General features: G+C 42.0%; 1 protein-coding gene across 1 annotated transcript in view; it reads right to left on the bottom strand.

Annotated features, from left to right (window-relative positions):
* The window catches only part of LOC130361023 (uncharacterized), a 229,556-nt gene that overhangs the window by 140,877 nt on the left and 65,151 nt on the right, over window positions 1-23,528 (bottom strand). Inside the window, exons 3-4 of the mRNA XM_056563582.1 lie at window positions 11,314-11,399; window positions 140-203 (exon numbers count right to left, since the gene is read on the bottom strand). Of these exons, the coding sequence (XP_056419557.1) occupies window positions 140-203; window positions 11,314-11,399 (150 nt within the window). The remainder of the gene's footprint in view (window positions 1-139; window positions 204-11,313; window positions 11,400-23,528) is intronic.

Raw genomic sequence — 23,528 nt, 5'->3', positions numbered from 1 at the left:
TCTAGATTTAACAAGTTGTAGATAAAAGTCAATCTTTCCGAGGCTCTCTCTACATCTTTGTAATAAGAACTTTTTTTTTGGACTTTTATCTACAGCTTCTATCTGGCATTTAGATGTCCTCCCTAGCTTTGTAACTTGCTGAGAGAAGGAACTGGAATGTACGTTCCAACCTAGTGATCGCAACAAATCCTCTGACAAGCTTCCTGTTAAGCCCAAGAGACAAACTATAAGATACTGAAACAGTGGTACAGAGTCCCTACAGTGATATACAAACATTACCCAAATGCATGAGATCTATGCTGGAGGTGTGGGCAGACTTAAAAGGGTACTCCGGCCCTAGACATCTTATCCTTTGGATAGAAGATAAGATGTCTGATTGCGGGGTCCTGCCACTGGGGATCCCTGCAATCTCTTCTGCAGCACCCACCTGTCATCAGCCTCACGGAGCAAAGATCGCTCTGTGTCTGATGACTCGTGATACAGGGGCCGGAGTATTGTGATTTCACGCCCCCTCCCATACCCATCTGTCACTCCTCTACACCCCTCTGTTACCCATGTACACTCCTACACCCCTCTGCCACCCATGTACACTCTTCTACACCCCAAAAAATGTGTTTTCCACCAGAGTACCCCTTTAAGGTCATAACCCGATTGTACTTTGTTATACCAGAGAACATCTATTTGCTAGTAGATAATTATTTTTGGAATTATTTTCACCTTTTTTTAATAACAAATGTGATGTCCAATGTAAAAGGGGTACTCCGGCCCTAAGACATCTTATCCCCTATCCAAATGATAGGGGATAAGATGTCAGTTCGCGGGGATCCCACCACCCCGCCCTCTCCCATAGGCTTGCATTGAGGGGATGGGGTGTGACGTCACAAGGGGGCGGAGTCGTGATGTCACGATACTCCGGCCCAGTGGTTGTGAGGCTTTAGATATGGAGCGATCATCGCCTCATGCAGCTGACACCTTATATCACGTCCTCATATCATTACTCATATTCTGTCCTCATATGCCTTCCCGTGTACTAATTATTCTCAGGCAATCTTTGCAGTCCGAGGGTAACGCGATCAGAAAATGAATCAGAAGTCCCATAGAAGTATCATATCCTCACAAATGGGGGTAGGTTAGGATTATTTTAACTCTATTATATTTTAATTTGATGTGTAAGTTACATGTGTACCAAGTTTCATTGAAATATCTCGAGGCATTTGGAAGTTCTGCTGGAATATACATACATACAAACATGTGCGCGTTGAGTTTTATGTACAGTATATAGATTAACTAAAGGCATCAATGATGTCAACAGATTCCCTCTTGGACAATGCATTTACAGATTATGTAACATTAGATTAAACTAGGATTTCTGGAACGTTTGTGATGAGCTGTTATTTCTGAGGAAACTACATGAATAAGGTAAATTAATCATTCGAACAGAAATTCAAGTTCAAGAACTGAGTTGCACAGAGTCGCCCACTCTGTATCCTTAAAGGGGTACACCACTGGAAAACATTTTCTTTTTAAATCAACTGGTGTCAGAAAGTTAAACAGATTTATAAATTACTTCTATAAAAAAATCTTTAATCCTTAAAAGTACTTAATCCTTATCAGCTGCTATATGCTTCACAGGAAGTTCTTTTCTTTTTGAATTTCCTTTCTGTCTGACCACAGTGCTCTCTGCTGAGACCACTGTCCATTTTAGGAACTGTCCAGAGCAGGAGAGGTTTGCTATGGGGATTTTCTCCTACTCTGGACAGTTCCTAAAATGGACAGAGGTGTCAGCAGAGCGCAGACAGGAGGAAATAAAAAAGAATAGAACTTCCTGTGGAGCAAATAGCAGCTAATACGTACTGGAAGGATTAAAAAATTTTAATAGAAGTAATTTACAAATATGTTTAACTTTCTGGCACCAGTTGATTTAAAAAATTTTTTTAGGGTAGGGTCACAGATGCCATATTTTGCGGTGTATTTTGCAGCGTATTTTCAGAAGCTGATTTTGCTACCCATTGAGTTCAATGGATAGGAAAATACGCAGCAGCAAATATGCAGAAAATGACGGCATGTGTGACCCTACCCTTAGGATGTATTCACACGTACAGTATTCTGTGCATATTTGAATCTCAGGTTTTGAAGCTTTAGATTTGAAACTGTGTTTAGTCAAGTCGTTTACATAGAAGTCTGCAGCATAAAATCTGCAGCTTCAAATCCAGTGCATCAAATATGCTCAGGATATTAATAATCACTGTATATACAGAGCATGTCCAAGGACAAGTACATTTATGCATCTCAAGATATGTGCAGCCCTCTACCTACTCGTACCTACCTTCGTTAAATTTTAATTAAGTATTTTGCTCTGTTGTCAAGTTCTCATGGTGCTATATACACTTACCTGCCATCACAGGAGACTACACACAAGAAAAAGAAGACAGCATGCCGTAAAACAGGAGGCCACAATAGGTACATCCTGGCTTTTCCACTGAGATGACAAATGAATAGCTTCTAGATCCTACAAAAGAATGCGCTTGTCTTCAGAATGACAGCACATTAGAAGCTTTCCCTAGTAAGAAACCCAGCCCTCCAGAATATGACACTTACCTTACACACCTTACAAAACAAAGCCGCACAGAAGCACAGGGAAAATCCCATGGTATGGTCAGGTCACGATTGTGAAATCCATCACCTAAACCTCTTTACCTCTCCATGTGTCGTAGTCTTTTGGTCCCTCAAATCCACATCAAATGTCACCCTTTATGTACACAATCCTAAAGTGTTGGGTCTTCTGTAATGTTTTATACTACCCAGTGAACGGAAAGTATTTTCTTTCACTGATAGGGTGACGGGAAATATATTATGTATGCCTTCTATGTATTTCCCTACATATATATCACAGGTAAAAGAGATCTGGATTACAAGCTCTCTTATGTACACAACCACTCCTATTATGTACAGCACACCACCACATAACATGTTGGCACTTTGTAGAGATAATAATCAGATCAATAGATGGATAATACCATTAATCTGTATGTAAGTAAATGCAGACAGGACACAGATATGCCTTCCCAGCATCCTTTCTTTCTATTCCCTTCTGTGATAATACATTAGATTTCCAAAGCAAACTGTAAAAAAGACTATATCACCTCTAACCCCCCCCCCTCCCAATAATGCAAAGTCATCAGTAAATAGATTTTGTATCTTTTAACTTACCGTATTTTTCGCCCTATAGGACGCACCGGCATATAAGACGCACCCTATTTTAAAGGTCTAAAATCTAGAAAAAAAAGATTCAACAGTGGTCTTCAACCTGCAGACCTCCAGATGTTGCAAAACTACAAATCCCAGCATGCCCGGACAGCCAACGGCTGTCCGGGCATGCTGGGAGTTGTAGTTTTGCAACATCTGGAGGTCCGCAGATTGAAGACCACTGGATAGGAGGTAATACTCACGTGTCCCCGACGCTCCGGACGTCTTCTTCCCTGGGATCCATGCTCTCAGTTGCCGTCATCACGTCGCTATGCACGCCGCTCCTATTGGATGATGTGACGGCGTGCGCGACGAAGTGATGACGACGAAGGAGAGCGCCGGCCATGCAGGGGATCCCGGCCCGGAGCAGACACGGAGGAGGCAGGTAAGGTCCCTCCCGGTGTCCTGTAAGCTGTTCGGTTCACCGCGGCGGTCCCGAACAGCCGACTGAGCAGCCGGGTTAGTGTTATTTTCGCTTCAGATGCGGCGGTCAGCTTTGATCGCCGCATCTGAAGTGTTAATACAGGGCATCAGCCGCGGGTCCCGGCCGTTGATGGCCACAGGTATTCGCCGTATAAGACGCACCAACTTCCCAACCCCCCCCCCCAGTTTTGGGGAAGAAAAAGTGCGTCTTATACGGCGAAAAATACGGTAATTGCATTTCTCTACTATGAGCCCGCATATACTGGAGTCTATGTAGTCCTCTCCTTATAATTCTGAGCTTAGTTATTTTAGTTCGGGTGGCGGTGACAGAGTACTTTTAAGTTTGATTCTACTAAAAAAAACTTTCCCCCCCCCCCCCCCCCCCACAATACTGTTTTAACATAGCAGACCCAGTAAACCTAATCTCTTTTTTGTATGACTAGTCTCTACTAATGTTGTATTGATGAGTATTTCCTTGTCCATTTATATCTAATCTTTTTATTTTCCATGAGTGTATTAAGTTACTGCTTGTTTGTTCTATTCAGAATCTAAATCTATTTATACCAAAAATGTTTTGGGCACACTTGAAAATTTTATTAGTGACATTTTGTTCCTTATTGCCCTATATGATTGTCTCTTGTTAATTTTTCCTGGAAAACCTAATAAAGATTAATGTTAAAAGAAAAAAAAAAAGAAAAGAAAGAAGAAGAAGCAATATGTACGCCGCCATCACCATCCTGCCACATACTATGATATGAGTAGAGGGCTGTGTTAGTTGCAATGAGATTTTTTTACATGCTTAAAAACTCCATATGCCCCACCAAAAGCTTCTCACAGCAGGAGACATTAGTCATCACTATCTACATATCTTAACCCCATAACCTATTAAAGGGGTATTCCAGAAAAAAAAATTTTTCTATATATCAACTGGCTCCAGAAAGTTAAACAGATTTGTAAATTACTTCTATTAAAAAATCTTAATCCTTTCAGTACTTATGAGCTTCTGAATTAAGGTTGTTCTTTTCTGTCTAAGACCTCTCTGATGACACGTGTCTCGGGAACCGTCCAGTTTAGAAGAGGTTTGCTATGGGAATTTGCTTCTAAACTGGGTGTTTCCCGAGACATGTGTCATCAGAGAGGTCTTAGACAGAAAAGAACAACCTTAACTTTAGAAGCTCATAAGTACTGAAAGGATTAAGATTTTTTAATAGAAGTAATTTACAAATCTGTTTAACTTTCTGGAGCCAGTTGATATATAAAAAAAGTTTTTTCCTGGATAACCCCTTTAAGGACTCAGCCCATTTTGACCTTGAGGACACCGGAAATTTTCATTTTTGCATTTTTGCTTTTTCCTCCTTGCCGTCTAAGTGTTTTCTATTATTGTACTACTTTAATAAGAAGTCAAACTTTATTGAACAAAATCAGTTTATTTAAAATTGTCCTCTTCTGGCCCCTATAACTTTTTAAATCTTCTGTATACAGGGATGTATGAGATCATGTTCTTTGTGCCGTGCTCTGTATTTTTTTTTTTTTTTTACAATCATCGGTTTGCCAACACTGTTCAGTGCTATGCAAACATACAGGGATTAGGTGGTAGATGTAAACAATGACATTGGCTAACCATCCACACTGATGTTAAAATTGAGACATTAGCCAGTATATCCTTATATGAAGGACACCTGAGCCCGCACACCAACACCAAGGTTTCTCAAGTGGCACGGGACCTAACACTAACCTACCTGTGCCTGATAAGCAAAACCAGGGGCCAGTGGGCAATTATGGCAGCATTAGGTCCGACTCACAGCTTTCTCCCAGTTACCTCCAGTGTGAACTGGGCACACATACAATGGGAGGAGGGAGGCAGGCTATAAGCCCCACCCAAGTGGCTGAGCATGTATGCCGGCCTCACAGGTGAACCTGAATGCAACCTAAGGTGGTAATAAAGGTGCATAAAATGTGGAGTTTTACATCTCCAAGTATAAGACTTAAATAACGAAAAAGAGAGATGGTCTCAATTGGCAGGTAGGAGGTGCTCAACCCCACATGCGGTTGTGCATATATACTGGAAGGAGGAAGGTAAGGAGACCTCAGTCTGCCGTCTTAGCTGATGTGATCCCTGCGGTCATGCCGTGGGCGATCAGATCAGCAACCCAAACTACCGCATTGCCATAGATGCTGTTATGAATACTGATTTTTTTTTAAAAAGAGATTTTTTTATTCATGTGAAAAAATATTTCCCATCTTACCAATAATAAAAAAAAATTATAAATAATAAACCTATTTGGTATTGTTGTGTGTGTAGATTCCAAACTATTCAAATATAATGTTAATGATCCTGTACAGTGAACGGCATAAATGTAAAAAAAAAAAAAAAAAACAAGGTCCAAAATTGCAAATTTTTGGTCAAATCACATCCTAGAAAAAATGGAATGAAAGAGACATAACCTTGTTATTTTTTCCATTTTTCATATTGATCAAGGCATGTGAAGATTTAATGGTGGACATCAGTGCGATCCTGATGTCCACCATTACCGGCAGGTCCCCGGCTGCTGATAGCTCCTTAAGTCGCTTCATGCGGCTGCATTAAGTACCAGGGCACCAAGACGTCCATTTACTTCCATTGTCCTTAAGGGGTTAAGCATCTAATCAGGATACATAGTTTGTTCCTAACTAGATCATATATGCCAAAATGGACGCTGGCTCTCTAGATGTTTTACTCTGTTATTATTATTTTTTATTTTTTTATTTAGATTATTATTAATTTTTAATTGCTATATTCTCAGAATAACAGTGCTGAACGCTTCATTTACATCTTATTGGTGTAATTTGAGACAAATAAGTAAACTTGCATATTTTTCCTGTGCTCTAAATGCTCTAAATATACTGGTCCATAGGTATATTGTATATAAATTGCTTTAAGAATTTTATTACAGTTACTGTTTTATTCACTATTATTCATGAATGTGTGTGGATTTTTAGAACTATGTGTAATGGTGGGGGGACAGTAAAGTGCAGTCCTAATATCACCTGCTCTAACCTACCCTACGTACATGAAGAGGGGGCAGTGCCATCTGAGCAATAGTCCCTTCCTAAGTGTGTAGGGAAGGGAGGAATGGTCACCAAGCCGGGTCAGTAACAAATGGGCATGTCAGGGTCATGTCAGTTCAAAACAAGAACTGTACTCGAAAAGCAAAGCCAAAGTAAAGGTAGCATCCGAAACAGGAACACCCTGAGGTAGCAACAGAAACATATACATCTACAGAGCCACATTCCTTTTCTACATTATTATTAACCATTTTTAGACGACCTTCATTGATACAAAAAAAAGTCACAAATAAAATAAAAACACTATTAAATGTGAACAGTCATCATTTTTTTTTTAATATTCAGGTGGTTTATATATTCTTTGTGAGCTAGTGAATGCAATACCTTCATTAGGAGTCAAGGAGCATTTTACATTTTCTCTAGATCATATATGGTTAGTCAATGAGTCTGATGATCAAACATTAAATATTGTAAGTGTATGTCTTTTATACTTAAAGGGGTAGTCCAGTGGTGAAAAACTTATCCCCTATCCTAAGGATAGGGAATAAGTTTGAGATCGCGGGGGGTCCGAACGCTGGGGCCCCCTGCGATCTCTCTGTACGGGGCCCCGGCTCTCCGCCGAGATAGCGGGTGTCGACCCCCCGTACGAGGCGGCGGCCGACACGCCCCCTCAATACATCTCAATGGCAGAGCCAGAGATTGCCGAAGGCAGCGCTTCGGCTCTGCCATAAAGTTGTATTGAGGGGGCGTGTCGGCCGCCGCCTCGTGCGGAGGTCGACACGCCCCCTTCCCGCGGGCTGTCGGGGCTCCGTACAGGAGATCGCAGGGGGCCCCGCGATCTGCAACTTATCCCCTATCCTTAGGATAGGGGATAAGTTGCTCACCACTGAGTCACCACTGGACTACTCCTTTAATGCAACTACAGAATGCTTTACAATGCTGGAGGTGAAACATACAAGGCTATTGTTAAAAGGATTATCCATAACATGGTGACTTTATACAATTAAATCGGAACGCACTTGGTTAGTTTAGAAGAATTCCCACTCAAATCATGGATTTATCTACTCCCCCCAGAATACTCATGATAGAAATGTACTCTCAGGGTAGGTGTTTTGACATGGTATATCATGCTTCCTGCTACTTTGCAGCATATGTGCATTGTCCACAGTTGTTAGGCAAGTTGTATTTTTGAGTATTCATTTTACTATTAAACAACTTACAGTGTTTTCCGTGAATCTAAAATGGTAATAAACTGTAAACCTGAATATTCTAGAAAATAAAAGTGAGCTTTTAGCTTTCTTCGGAGAATATCTGGGTGTGCACAATTATTAGGCAACTATTGTGCAAGTGTACAGAATTATTATGAAACTACTGTAAATGAAATATTTTCCTATTTCACTTGTTTATTTTCATCTCTTGAATTTAGAATAAAATTCCCCAAGCAAAAAGCAAACAAACAAACAAACAAACAAAAATAGTGGCCAATATAGCTCAACATAACCCTTCTTTTCAATAACAGTCATAAACCTATTCATGGAGTCTGACAGTTTCTTGATCTGGCGACAATCCACTTTTTGTGCAGCAGCAACCACAGTCTCCCAGACACTGTTCAGAGAGGTGTACTGTTTTATCATAAATCTCCTGAGGTGGGGCTGTAAACAATGTGCCAATAGACATTAAAGGGGTACTCCGGTGGAAAACATTTTTTTTTTTTAATCGACTGGTGCCAGAAAGTTAAACAGATTTGTAAATTACTTCTATTAAAATGTTTTAATCCTTCCAGTACTTATTAGCGGCTGTATACTACAGAGAAAATGCTTTTCTTTTTGGATTTCTCTTCAGTCACGACCACAATGCTCTCTGCTGACCTCTGCTGTCCATTTTAGGAACTGTCCCGAGCAAAAGAAAATCCCCATAGCAAACATATGCTGCTCTGAACAGTTCCTAAAATGGACAGCAGAGGTCAGCAGAGAGCACTGTGGTCATGACAGAAGAGAAATCCAAAAAGAAAAGCATTTCCTCTGTAGTATACAGCCCCTAAACAGTACTGGATGGATTAAGATTTTTTAATAGAAGTAATTTACAAATCTGTTTTACATTCTGGCACCAGTTGATTTAAAAAAAAAAAAGTTTTCCACCGGAGTACCTCTTTAAAACTGGGACTTCTCTCGGGGCACTTCTCCAGCACAGAGAAGGAGGAGACACATCATATAATAAAAATCGGCTTTATTTCTAACGGTGCTGTTTAGTAAGGGCCCACAAATTCTCAATAGGGTACAGGTCAGGTGCGGAAGAGCCGCGTCATTATTCTTTCATCTTTAAAGCCTTTACTGCCAGCCCATACCAGTACTCCCCCTCCACCTTGCTGATGTCTGAGTCAAAGTGGAGCTATGTGCCCCACACTGATTCATCCACGGGCCCACCCATCTGTACTGTCACTTTTATCTCATCAGTCCATAAAGCGGCTGTCAGGGGAGCCGGGGAGAATAGCGGGAGAAAAACTACTGCATGTACTATCTTTTCTTCCCGCTACTCCAGCTACAAAATAACAGCACCCACCGGACCCTATTATAGTAAATGTTGTTATTGCCCGTTGTGCCCCGTTCTGATAACGGCCATTAAAAGCTGGAAAAAAATAAAAAATAGAGCCTGATGGCTGTTTAAGGCATACTCCGGTGGAAAACATTTTTTTTTTTTTTTTAAATCAACTGGTGCCAGAAAGTTACGATTTGTAAATTACTTCTATATAAAAATCTTAATCCTTCCAGTACTTATCAGCTGCTGTGTAATACAGAGGAAGTTCTTTTCTTTTTTAATTTATTTTCTGTCTGTCCACAGTGCTCTCTGCTGACACCTCTGTCAATGTAAGGAACTGTCCGGAGAAGGAAATGTTTGCTATGGGGAATTATTCCTGCTCTAGACAGTTCCTGACATGGAAAGAGGTGTCAGCAGAGAGAACTGTGGTCAGACAGAAAAGAAATTCAAAAAGGAAAGAACCTCTTCCTCTGTAGTATAAAGCATCTGATAAGTACTGGAAGGATTAAGATTTTTATATACAAGTAATTTACAAATCTGTTTAACTTTCTGGCACCAGTTGGTTTAAAATGTTTTCCACCAGAGTACCGCTTTAAGGACAGGGCATAACGGCAGTTTGAAAGTAGCCTAAGCCCAGTCATGGTGTTTCAACTCATGTGCCTTGTTTAATGGTGAAACAAACAACAAAATTCCTCTTCAATGCTGCAGAATGAAAATGGTGCTGAAGAGACTTGCTATGAAAACATATTTTTGGTGTAAGCCAAAAACTGCACATCCCCAAATCACATCATATTCACTAAAAGGAAAGATGATGAAAGCAGGGCCGTTTGAAGGAATTTGGGGGCCCCAAGCAAATTAGACATGGAGCCCCACCCCCACCCCCAGATAAGGGGGTTCATCTGGGGGTGCTACATTCCTACTGGCGGGAAGAGGTGGTTAATTTGAGGGTACTACCTTCTTAGTGGGGGGAAGAGGGGGTTAATCTGGGGGTACTACCATCGTACTGGGGGAGGGGGTTAATCTGGGGGTACTACCCGCCTACTCAGGGGCCCCAGATTAACCCCCTCCCCCCCAGTAGGCAGGTAGTATCCCAGGTTAACCCCCTCCCCCCAGCAGGCAGGTAGTACCCCCAGATTAACCCTCTCCCCCAGTAGCCAGGTAGTACCCCCAGATTAACCCACTCCCTCCAGCAGGCATGTAGTAACCCCATATTAACCCCCCCAGTAGGCAGGTAGTACCCCCCTTACCCCAGGAGGGGGGTTCATCTGGGGGTGCCTACTCGGGGGGCCCCAGATTAACCCCCTCCCCCAGTAGGAAAGTAGTACCCCCAGATTAACCCCCCAGTAGGAAGGTAGTACCCCCAGATTAACCCCCCCCCTGCTTGTAGGAAGGTAGCACGGTACCCAAGATTAACCCCCTCCCCCCAGACCCAGTAGGCAGGTAGTTCAGAACCTTGAAATAACATTCACTCACTGTCAGAGATATATGCTGCACTAAACGCCGTGCGCGGTAATCCTGTGAGTTCGCGCACCGCACACCGTCATGTGACACGTCATGCTCTAGAGCCGGTGTTAGGATGCCAACCCTTGAATTCTGGGACTCAGCGTGACGTCATGACGGTCATGTGACGCGCGAAAATACGAATCCTGGAGCGGCTGAAGGTGAGACGGAGCAGGGCACAAAAAGGAGCCGGAGGCAGCGACTTCAGTCTCTGCCTACTGTTCCAGGTAGGGTCTCGCACTGCTGGCCCGGCAGGCCGACAGGGCGAGCTGCCTGCCGAACGATATATCGCAGATATATCGCAGGAGGACAGGAGGACATCTCTGCTCGGGGGCCCCGGGCCAGCTTTGGGGCCCCAAGCAATTGCTTGGTTTGCCTGTCCTCTTGTGACGGGCCTGGATGAAAGTTTATGCTTCAGTGCAGCAGATTCTAGAAGCTTTGTGAGAGTAACAGTAGAGGGTAAAAGGAAGAGAATCAGGAAAACCTGATGTAACAATTGAATTAAAATATGGGAAATTTTAAGGTTATCTACACATGACCACTAAGACATATACATGAACATACTTTCTTGGTACTCGCTTCTGCAATATTCAAGCCGGAGAAGGGGGATGAAACAATGGAGGAGAGCAAATCCAGAGCAAACACAGAGACTGGAGAAAGCAAAAATGAAATCCTCTCATGAATGAATTTAATACAGTATCTAGAGCTTATACATAGACTTTTTCATTGATAAGACAATAGTGATTCAAGATCTGGTATCCTGTTAACATCCTGCTAAAGTCCTGTTGTTAATCAGTTGGTATTCTGAATTATACTGATAATACCATGTAATACTTTATTGGCTCAATATAGGTCTCATAACCATCTATAATAACAGCTATTCTCTGTTTTTCCTTTTTATTTATTAATAGGTACGCCATGTACTCAACGGTATACTTATATATATTTTTTTTACCTTTTTTCATTTTATTATAAATTATACTGTCAACAACAGACACACTTCAATTTACCTGAAGATGAAAGCACATAATATACTTTCTATAAAGTAATAGAAAATTCTATTAGTGTATTTTCACATTTCAACACTATTTATGTTTTACGTGTTTACTGTTTATTGGAAACATTCTTTAATTAAAAAATCATGAATCTTCATGCCAATATTATACGGTAAAAGCTTGTAAGTAACAGCATTGATATCTGGGGGGGGGGTTGCAATTTCTAAACATCCTGCCTGAGTTAGAATGGAGAATGTCAGGTTGTTGGGTTGCTTGATTCTTAGGGTGCATTCACACCACGTTTTGTACATACGGGTGCCGGATCCGGTGGGGGGAGGGGCAAACCGGGCACTCCCATACCCAGGCCGGATCAGCCCAGTGACTCCATTTACTTTAATGATCCGACCGGAGTCAAACGGTGACTCTGGTCGGCTCCGTTTTGACCCGTATGCGGTTTTGGACCGGACCTATAACCGTAGTATATTACAGTTTTAGGTCCGGTCAGGAAACTGCATACGGGTCAAAACTGAGCCGACCGGAGTCACCGTTTGACTCCGGTCGGATCATTAAAGCAAATGGAGTCACGGGCTGATCCGGCCGGGGTACAGGAGCGCCCGGTTTGCCCCTCCCCCCGCCGGATCCGGCACCCGTATGTACAAAACGTGGTGTGAATGCACCCTTAGTCAGCTGTTTCAGGTCCCCAGATCAGTTTTCATTTGCCCTCACCCTTGGATCACTGTGGTATTAGTAACAGTACTGCAAAGTACTGTAGTGGTGCCCCATTTACTTGAATTGAACAACACAAAAATAGCTCACACTGTTGCTACAAAAAAATATGGCAATACAAAGACAAGTAGCAGTAAACACCAAGGGGGAGATTTATCAAAACCTGTAGAGAGGCCCATAGCAACCAATCAAATCGCTTCTTAAATTTTTCAGAGGCCTTGTTATGAATGTAAGAAGCAAGCTGATTGGTTGCTGTGGGCAACAGGGCAACTTTGCTTCTCCACAGGTTTTGATAAATCTCCCTTAAGAGACTAAAACAGCTGATTGGTGGGAGTGCCAGGAATTGGACCTTCACCAATCTGATTATATTAATGGCCTCTGAGGATAGGATATACAGTAAATCTTATGAGGCTGGTTAACATCTTTAAAATAGCTGATGAAAACATCAAAGGTGCTATCACCCTGCTCTGTATAGGCGAGGGGCAACATATCCAAAACAGCACAGTCTGCAGATGGGTACTCATTCCTTCTGGGGAGATTTCTGTCTTGGCATTAGATCCCAATCAGTTTCCAAAACTCTGTAGCTAGAATAAAAAACAGATATTTAGGAAACACTACCTAATATGGTAGAGTGACTGAGCTGCTTTGTATATTCCCTCTTCCCAGAATGCCCAGTGGAGTACTAATGGCAACAAAGCCATCTGGCTGCAGCATACTGCTCCCTCGCCACAGAGGACACATGAATAGTCTGTCGTGCAGAACATTTACATGAATGGTAAGGTTGGGAGAGGTACTGTCGGCAGACATGCTATTGTAACTTAATCCCTTAGATCTGTCTTTTCTGTTGATCAGTATCAACAAGCCTGATTCAATGATTCAATGTGTTGCAAAATCAAAGAAATAGTCTGAAGATGTAAATACACTGTATAGGCTCTGCACATTACCTCACTCTTCATATGACATGACAATGTCACTGTGCTATGAGAACAGGTTGTGAAATATTAATAAGACTTTGACAAGACCTATCTTGCCTGAATTTGTAAGACAACGGATTTTCAGGCACGGTTATAGTATCTATTCTACTGCTTTCTATTAACTTTACCTTCTCTAACATCGTAGGATGAACTTAACCACTTAAGGACCTAGGGCGTATGGATACGCCTTGACGTCCTGGTACTTAAGGACCCAGGGCGTATCCATACGCCCGTGGGAATTTCGGTCCCCACCGCGCGCCAGGCGGGGACCGGGCCGGGGTGACTGCTGATATCAATCAGCAGGCACCCCGTGCAAATGCCCAGGGGGGTCATCAGACCCCCCCCCGTCGGCGATCGGCGCAAATCGCAAGTGAATTCACACTTGCGATTTGCGCCGATTCCGGGTCATACGGGTCTATTGTGACCCGGTGACCCGGAATAGAAGGGGGATCGCGGTTGTCCAAGACACCCACGATCCCCCTGTAGGCATAGGAGTGAGGTGGCAGGGTTGCCACCCCTCCTATCCCTGCTATTGGTCTGCTATTGATCGTCAGAGGCGACGACCAATAGCAGACCGGGGGCGGGGGGGTTAACTTTCGTTTTCCCCGTTCTGCCCTCCCACAATAGGCGGGGCAGAACGGGGAACCGAAGGGGACCGGGCGCCGACGTCCACTTACCCGTCCGGAGGCTGCGGCGACGTTGATCGGCGGGCGGCGTCACGTGCGTCAGAAGAGGACGGCTGCCGGGATCCTACGGAAGCCGGTAAGTAGATCTGGAGGGCTACAGTCTGAGACCGTGGTCTCTAACTGTAGCCCTCCAGATGTTGCAAAACTACAACTCCCAGCATGCCCAGACAGCTGTTTGGGCATGCTGGAATATGTAGTTTTGCAACAGCTGGAGGGCTGCAGTTTGAGACCACTATACAGTGGTCTCTAAACTATATCCCTCCAGATGTTGCAAAACTACAACTCCTAGCATGCCCACATAGCTGTTTGTTGTCTGGACATGCTGGGAGTTGTAGTTTTGTAACATCTGGAGGTCCACAGTTTGGAGATCACTGTGCAGTGGTCTAAAAACTGTAGCTCTCCAGATGTTGCAAAACTGCAATTCCCAGCATGCCCAGAAAGCAAACAGCTGTCTCGGCATGCTGGGAGTTGTAGTTGGGTACCTCCAGCTATTGCATAACTACATCTCCCAGCATGCCCTTCGGTGATTAGTACATGCTGGGAGTTGTAGTTTTGCAACAGCTGGAGGCACACTGGTTGGAAAATATTGAGTTAGGTAACAGAACCTAACTGAAGGTTTTCCAACCAGTGTGCCTCCAGCTGTTGCAAAACTACAACTCCCAGCATGCACGGTCTGTCAGTACATGCTGGGAGTTGTAGTTTTGAAACAGCTGGAGGTTTGCCCCCCCATGTGAACGTACAGGGTACATTCACATAGGCGGGTTTACAGTAAATTTCCTGCTTCAAGTTTGGGCTGCGGAAAATTCTTTGCCGCAGTGCAAACTCCTAGCGGGAAATTCACCGTAACCCGCCAGTGTGAATGTACCCTAAAAACACTACACTACACTAACACCTAATAAATGGTAAAACACAACATATACACCCCTTACACTGCCCCCCCCCCCCCCAATAAACAATTTAGAACGTCTTGTACGGCAGGATTTCCAAAACGGAGCCTCCAGCTGTTGCAAAACAACAACTCCCAGCATTTCTGGGCAGCCACTGACTGTCCAGGCATGCTGGGAGTTTAGCAACAGCTGGAGGCACCCTGTTTGGGAATCACTGGCGTAGAATACCCCTATGTCCACCCCTATGCAATCCCTAATTTAGTCCTCAAATGCGCATGGTGCTCTCTTACTTCGGAGCCCTGTCGTATTTCAAGGCAACAGTTTAGGGCCACATATGGGGTATCTCCGTACTCGGGAGAAATTACACTACAAATTTTGGGGGGCTTTTTTTCCTTTTACCGCTTGTGAAAAGGAAAAATTGGGGGCTACAACAGCCTGTTAGTGTAAAAATGTTTTATTTTTTTACACTAACATGCTGGTGTTGCCCCATACTTTTTATTTCCACAAGCGGTAAAAGGTAAAAAAGACCCCCAAAATTTGTAACGCAATTTCTCCTGAGTACAGAAATACCCCAGATGTGAGCGTAAAATGTTCTGCGGACGCACAACAAGGCTCAGGAGTGAGAGTGCACCATGTACATTTGAGGCCTAAATTGGTGATTTGCACAGGGGTGGCTGATTTTACAGCGGTTCTGACAAACGCAAAAAAAAAAAAAATACCCATTTTGGAAACTACACCCCTCACCGAACGTGACAAGGGGTATAGTGAGCCTGAACACCCCACAGGTGTTTGACGAATTTTCATTAAAGTTGGATGGGAAAATGAAAAAAATTATATTTTTTCACTAAAATGCTGGTGTTACCCTAAATTTTTCATTTTCACATCGGGAAATAGGAAAAAAGCCCCCCCAAATTTGTAAACCCATCTCTTCTGAGTAAGAACATACCCCATATGTAAATTTAAAGTGCTCTGCGGGCGAACTACAATGCTCAGAAGAGAAGGAGCGCCATTCGGATTTTGTAGAGAAAATTTGTCCGGAATTGAAGGCCACATGTGTTTACAAAGCCCCCATAGTGCCAGAACAATGGACCCCCGACACATGTGACCCCATTTTGGAAACTACACCCCTCACGTAATGTAATAAGGGGTACATTGAGAATTTACGCCCCACAGATGTCTGACAGATTTTTGGAACAGTGGTCCGTAAAAATGAAAAATAAACTTTTTCATTTGCACAGCCCACTGTTCCAAAGTTCTGTGGGGTGTAAATACTCACTGCACCCCTTATTAAATTCTGTGAGGGGTGTAGTTTCCAAAATGGGGTCACATGTGGGGGGTTCCACTGTTCTGGCACCACGGGGGGCTTTGTAAATGCACATGGCCCCTGACTACCATTCCAAACTAATTCTCTTTCCAAAAGCTCAATGGCGCTCCTCCTCTTCTGAGCATTGTAGTTCGCCAGCAGAGCATTTTACGTCCTAACATGGGGTATTTCCATACTCAGAAGAAATGGGGTTACACAATTTGGGGGTCATTTTCTCCTATTACCCCTTGTAAAAATGTAAAATTTTGGGGAAAAACTGCATTTTAGTAAAAAAAAAAAAATTTTTCATTTACACATCCAACTTTAACGAAAAGTCGTCAAACACCTGTGGGGTGTTAAGGCTCAGCGGACCCCTTGTTACGTTCCTTGAGGGGTGTAGTTTCCAAAATAGTATGCCATGTGGGTATTTTTTGCTGTTCTGGCACCACAGGGGCTTCCTAAATGCGACATGCCCCCAAAAAACCATTTCAGCAAAAGTTGCTTTCAAAAAGCCAAATGTGACTCCTTCTCTTCTGAGCATTGTAGTTTGCCCGCAAAGCATTTTACATCCTAACATGGGGTATTTCCATACTCAGAAGAGATGGGGTTACAAATTTGGGGGGGCATTTTCTCCCATTACCCTTTGTAAAAATGGTAAATTTGGGGGAAAAACTGCACTTTAGTGAAAAAATTTTTTTTTCATTTACACATCCGACTTTAACGAAAAGTCGTCAAACACCTGTGGGGTGTTAAGGCTCACTGGACCCCTTGTTACGTGCCTTGAGGGGTCTAGTTTCCAAAATAGTATGCCATGTTGGGGTTTTCTGCTGTTCTGGCACCATAGGGGCTTCCTAAATGTGACATGCCCCCCAAAAACCATTTCAGCAAAATTCCCTCTCCAAAATCCTATTGTCACTCCTTCCTTTCTGAGGCCTCTAGTGCACCCGCCGAACACTTGACATACACATATGAGCTATTTCCTTACTCGAGAGAAATTGGGTTACAAATTTTGGGGGGATTTTTCATCTATTACCCCTTGTAAAAATTCAAAAACTGGGTCTACAAGAACATGCGAGTGTAAAAAATGAAGATTTTGAATTTTCTCCTTCACTTTGCTGCTATTCCTGTGAAACACCTAAAGGGTTAACACACTTACTGAATGTCATTTTGAATACTTTGAGGGGTGCAGTTTTTATAATGGGGTCATTTGTGGGGTATTTCTAATATGAAGGCCCTTCAAATCCACTTCAAAACTGAACTGGTCCCTGAAAAATTCCGATTTTGAAAATTTTGTGAAAAATTGGAAAATTGCTGCTGAACTTTGAAGCCCTCTGATGTCTTCCAAAAGTAAAAACACGTCAATTTTATGATGCAAACATAAAGTAGACATATTGTATATGTGAATCAATGTATAATTTATTTGGAATATCCATTTTCCTTACAAGCAGAGAGCTTCAAAGTTAAAAAAATGCAAAATTTTCCATTTTTTCATCAAATTTTGGAATTTTTCACCAAGAAATGATGCAAGTATCGACAAAATTTTACCACTAACATAAAGTAGAATATGTCACGAAAAAACAATCTCGGAATCAGAATGAAAGGTAAAAGCATTCCAGAGTTATTAATGTTTAAAGTGACAGTGGTCAGATGTTCAAAAAATGGCCGGGTCCTTAAGGTATATTTGGGCTGGGTCCTTAAGGGGTTAAAGAGCACCTGTCACCAAATAAACTTTTCTAAACTAACTCAGACTATGTTCCCTAGCTACTCCTAAAACTCCTCCCACCCTTAGATAAAATTTCAGAGCTTTTAAAAGCTATGGATCATACCTTTCTTCTTGCTCACATAGTGCAATCTCCCAGCAGAAGAAGGTGGGCGTTTCCCAGCAGGCATGACATCACTGAAGCCTGCTGGGGGGCCACTTCCACCCTTACATTGTTGCAGCGCTGTGATGAATAGAAGACCTCAAGCTCTGTGCAGAAGCTTTCAGTCTGTGTATCTTTCATTGAGGCTCTGTTCAGCTTTCAGTCTGTGCAGCTTTCAGTGAGGCTCTTTGCAGCTCTCAATCAAGCTCAGTGCAGAGAAACAATTCCTGAAACAAATCTGAGATTTTGACCCGACAGAATGTGTTCTGGCCAAAAAAAGGAGACCCCTGGTGGCCAAAAGTATACAGCCGAAACACTAACATAAAATATATATATATATATATATATATATATATATATATATATATATATATATATATATCTATATATATATCTATATATTATATATATATTTTTTTTTTTATGGAAGCCAATTACAAAAGGTATTTATTTGGCATAAGGAATCAAATAGTCCTCAGATAGTGCACATTTAAATAAAAACAATAAAAAGGAAGTCAGAGTTGTAAAAAGAATTAAAGAAGAAAAATAGAATAGAGAGATGAAAATACATAAAAAAAATAAACTTTCATCATACAAAAGAATAGCATTTATTTGCAAACAAATGTAAAGTTAATAAAAAGATCTGTGGATGCTGTTGATCAGTTTGCAGAATTCCTGATGTCCAGCTGGTATGTGCTACAACACTTCCTTCTGACATAGTCTGTATGGTCTTGTGAAATTTGTATCCTGTAGCAATCCTGCTGACTATGTCAGAGGGAAGTGATGGGAGCACATACTACATGCATGTAAGTTATTCTTGCTCCTGGCCCAGATAAGCCCACCCATGTCTTCTAGCAAAACAACACACCACATCACAGGCCCATCTGAAGGATTCAGGAATCTGTCAGAAAAACTAAAACGTCCCATAACTCTGGAACAGGGGGACCGACAAACTGTGAACCATAAAAAGGTATTTGACCACTGAATTTATATTCAACTGATCTTTTCAATATAAGGGGTCACACCAAAAAATAACAATGGTAGTCAGTGGTCATGTAACAAGGCTATATATTCAGAATATGTGTTAGGAACATTTTTTGGTTTATATGCCAAACACATACATAAAAGACAAGGTTTGAGCAAAGCCTAATCTTGTTCTGATCCTGAGCTAAAACCTGTATTATAGCCCAAAGCAACAATCATAGTTGCAGTGTTACAACTGAACTCTTCCATCATTCCTTACTAGCTCATGTTAACTTACTCACGCTCTGCCCTAAGGGCTCGTTCACATTGATGTTGTGCTCCATTATATGGAGCTCCGTCGGCAAGTGCATCGGAACTAAACTCCATTAAATTACTGAAACCCCCATGGACCCCATTCAAGTCAATGGGATCTGTCGAGAGCCGGTGGTTACCTGGTGAAATCTGTTGTGTTCTGACCCCTTTTTAGGACCGTTTGTGGGGTACAGAGAGTCAAACAGGCCCTTAATAGGATGGAGCACAACAGCAATGTGAACTTAGCCATTTTATAAAAGTTTCACATTATTTGTTGAAAAAGTAACACAGGATCGCCATACGTATTGTATTTAGTACAAGCATTATTTTTTTTAATAAAAAAAAAACTGTAACTATTGCTTTCCTCTATGACCCTCCTTGTGCGCTAAAAAAAAAAGTTGCATACCTTTGCATTATACAATGAACTACTATAATTTACATACTTTTTTGATTAGCCATTTTTGTATGTACTTTTCTTAACTATAAAGTGCTGCAGAATATGGTGGTAATATATGAATAACACTGCATATTTTATTATGTTGGGTAAGCTGTCTGCAGTAGGAAAGAGTTAAAAACAAATTGAAATTGGATCTGGGGTCACTAGAGTCTATAATCCTGCCTTGAGTCTGGGTACTCCTAATCCGAAACAATATTTGTAGTCTAAAAAAGACACCTTAGATGTGGTTATAGAATAGTATCATATTTCGCACACTGCCCTACAAGAAAGCTATAGGATATTTAATAATGACTGAATAAGAATGAATCATATGAGAACAAATGAGATTTTGTTTTCATCTCTGCTCTGGGTGGAGTGAATACATTTAAACAAAGAAAACTGTATGTGAAGCTTTGCCTTACCTTAATATTAATTGTGTCACAACTTGGAGGAAAAAAAGCTGTAACTTGAACTATTGGTCATAAGAATATATCTTACATGTATACTCTTGTCTATTTCTAAAACGTTGACAAAAAAATAAATAGGCTTATCAATAAACATCTTGCAGAACCATCACAAAAACTTCATCCACTTAATATGGTAGCTCACAGACAGAATATGCAGAGCACATCAAGTTCAGCTCCATCATATGGGATTATAGGCACATCCTTCATATCCATAGTATGGGATTAAAGGGGTACTCCACTGCCCCAGCGTCCAAAACATTATGTTCCGAACGCTGGGTTCAGGCTACAGGGGTCATGACGTCACGGCCATGCCCCCTTAGTGACGCTATGCCACGTCCCCTCAATGCAAGTCTATGGGAGGGGCGTGGCAGCCACCACACCACATTTCATAGACTTGCATTGAGGGGGCGTGGCGTGAGGTCACTAGGGTGTGTGTGCATGACGTCACGACCCCCATAGCCCGCACCCAAAGTTCGGAACAAAATGTTCCAGACACTAGGGCAGTGGAGTACCCCTTTAAAAGCACTATCTGATTTACCTTGCAGTACCATAGTAGATACAAATCATAAAATGTTGCAGTATCTTGTAATACCTTTTTTATTGGACTAACAGAATTTTGTAGATACAAGCTTTCGGGATTCCTCCCTTTATCAAGTCCAAAGCAAATCTAAGCTCACAAGCAGAAGAGACAGGTTACATCCCAAAAATATGCAGGGGTTAGTAGAGAGATATTCCTTTCTTGTGGCGGATAGATCTATATATGAGCTATTATCAGAAACATATAGAGTTGACCTGAAACATACAGTATTAATTGGTTCTTAGACAACCATTGTATGGTGAGTCCATAACTTTATAATGAACTGATAATTAGTTCCAAAGCTTCTGAAATCTTAACTAAATATAAGAAAATATGAAACCGTACTAAATACTAAGCACAACAAAGTTCAAATAAACCTTATCTTAACTATAAAGTTACAGAAGGAGCAACTGAAAACTAGTTTATCACTTTTTAGAATGGCAGTAAAAGAGATGGCAATAGCCAAGCAATATGCTCGGATGGCTCCTTCAGTGCCTATGGAGGTAAGTGAAGTGGAGGAGCTACCTCTCCTGTGTGAGGAGCCAGGCCTTGTGATGCAGGGGCACCTGTAGCCAGGAGAGAAATGCAGCATCTATGTAGAGAAGCTGGAGTGCACACCAGGATGTGAGCTGCAGACAGTGACCTAGGTAGCAGGGCTGAGCACGGCCGGGAGAAAGTTTGGGCAGAAAGTAGAAAGGCTTCAGAGAACAGCAGCCGGGTAGGAGCCTGCATGCTGCCGCAGATGGTAGACTGGGCGACCCTCACTCCAGGCTGTGGTTGCAGGTGCTGGTAGAGGCTGCGACAAGTGGCACAAAGGTGCAGTGCCAGAACACCCCTCTATTCATGAGGAATGATTAGTGAGGAATTTACAGGTGAGAGACAAGCGGCTGCTTCAGTGTGGTTCCCCCATCATACAATAGTCATCGGAAGAAGTCAGCAGTGCTAACTTCTGCAGCTGAGAAGCATCGTAAATTGATGCTTTATTCAACTTACGATGGACTGTGAAAGACCCTGAGAAGTTGAATCCATCATATGTCAGGGCCATCATATGTTGGAAGACTAATGGAATAATACTTAAAGTAATAATGTAAAGGAATAGTGAAATTGAAGTTCATAAAATTTGGCAGCTGTCAGTTCAGGTCATTAGACCTGCATTTAGGCTGGGACTTGTAGCCTTAATATGAAAGCAGAAATGTCTAACTGTAAGGATTTCCATCCCCAGTTACTACAAACTTTTAAAATGTCATTGCACTTACTAGTCAAAGCTTTTTGTGTATGTTTATAAGGATCAAGTCAATTACAGTATTTTGTAGTGATGTTTTAGCAATAAAAAAATACTGCAGCAAACTCAAGATGGACCCATTGAGTTCAAAAGAATAAACATAGTCTGCTAGTAGCTACAGTCGGTCTGTTTCCCGAACATATACAGTTTCTGTTTTGAATGAGCAGTTTGCTGTGCCTTAAAGTCCTGCACTGAAACTGGTGGGACTGTGCCATGGTACTCTATATATGTCAGCATACCTTTTGTAGATGTTCCAATGTATTCCCCAAATGGGATATAAACAGTCCCATAACTTCAGCATCTACAGTAAGTGAATATAAGCATGCCTGAAATAAACATATATTTACATCATAAGATAAAAAATTAAAGGACATCTATAGTGCAAAATAACTTATCCTCTATCCGAAGGATAGGGGATGTTATAGATCGCGGGGGGTCCGAGCGCTGGGGCCCCCCGCGATTTCAGGTATGGGGCCGCGGCAATATACAGGAAAGGGGGCGTTCCATCCCCGCATGACGCGGCGGCCGACACGCCCCCTCCATGTACCCCATAGAGATACATGGAGGGGGAGATCCCGGGGGGCCCAGCGCTCGGACCCCCCACGATCTATAACTTATCCCCTATCCTTTGGATAGGAGATAAGTTATTTTGCGCTGGAGTACTCCTCTAAGAAAATAATATAAGGGCAGACTAGAGAGACCAGGTGGTGTTTTTCTGCCAACATTCAATGAAGTAAAGAAAAACAACACAAAGAACTCACTGGGCCTCATTTTCTAAGATTGGAGTGTAGTTTTCTTTGAGGGTTTTTGTTTCTGACAGGTATTTTTCCATCGTATTTACTAATGTACGTTGTATTTGGTGACTTTCCCACTTTATTTTGCTCTTTTTACACATGCTTTGACCTGTCTGGTTTTCCAGAGCGCAAATCCACCACATTCTATGTGAAAACATTAGTAAATCTGTAGGCTTCTTTAGAAACTGTAGTTTTTTTTGGAGACATGCCTCTTCTTCCTAAGGGCCACACCCCTTTGTAGGGTTCTCTGAGTAAAGTGGAGAGTTAGTAGGGCTTTTTGGATTTTTCGTTGGGAATTCTGGCACTTGACACATGCAACTCAAAAACCTTACAACATTTAGAGTGGGGATCAAAAGTTTGGGCACCCCAGGTAAAAATTTGTATTAATGTGCATAAAGAAGCCAAGAAAAGATGGAAAAACCTCCAAAAGGCATCAAATTACAGATTAGACATTCTTATTATATGTCAACAAAAGTTAGATTTTATTTCCATCATTTACACTTTCAAAATAACAA

This window comes from Hyla sarda, chromosome 3 (assembly GCF_029499605.1).
Source record: "Hyla sarda isolate aHylSar1 chromosome 3, aHylSar1.hap1, whole genome shotgun sequence".
Taxonomy (NCBI): domain Eukaryota; kingdom Metazoa; phylum Chordata; class Amphibia; order Anura; family Hylidae; genus Hyla; species Hyla sarda.
The sequence above is the reverse complement of the archived record's forward strand: the minus strand, read 5'-3'. Positions and strand labels throughout refer to the sequence as shown.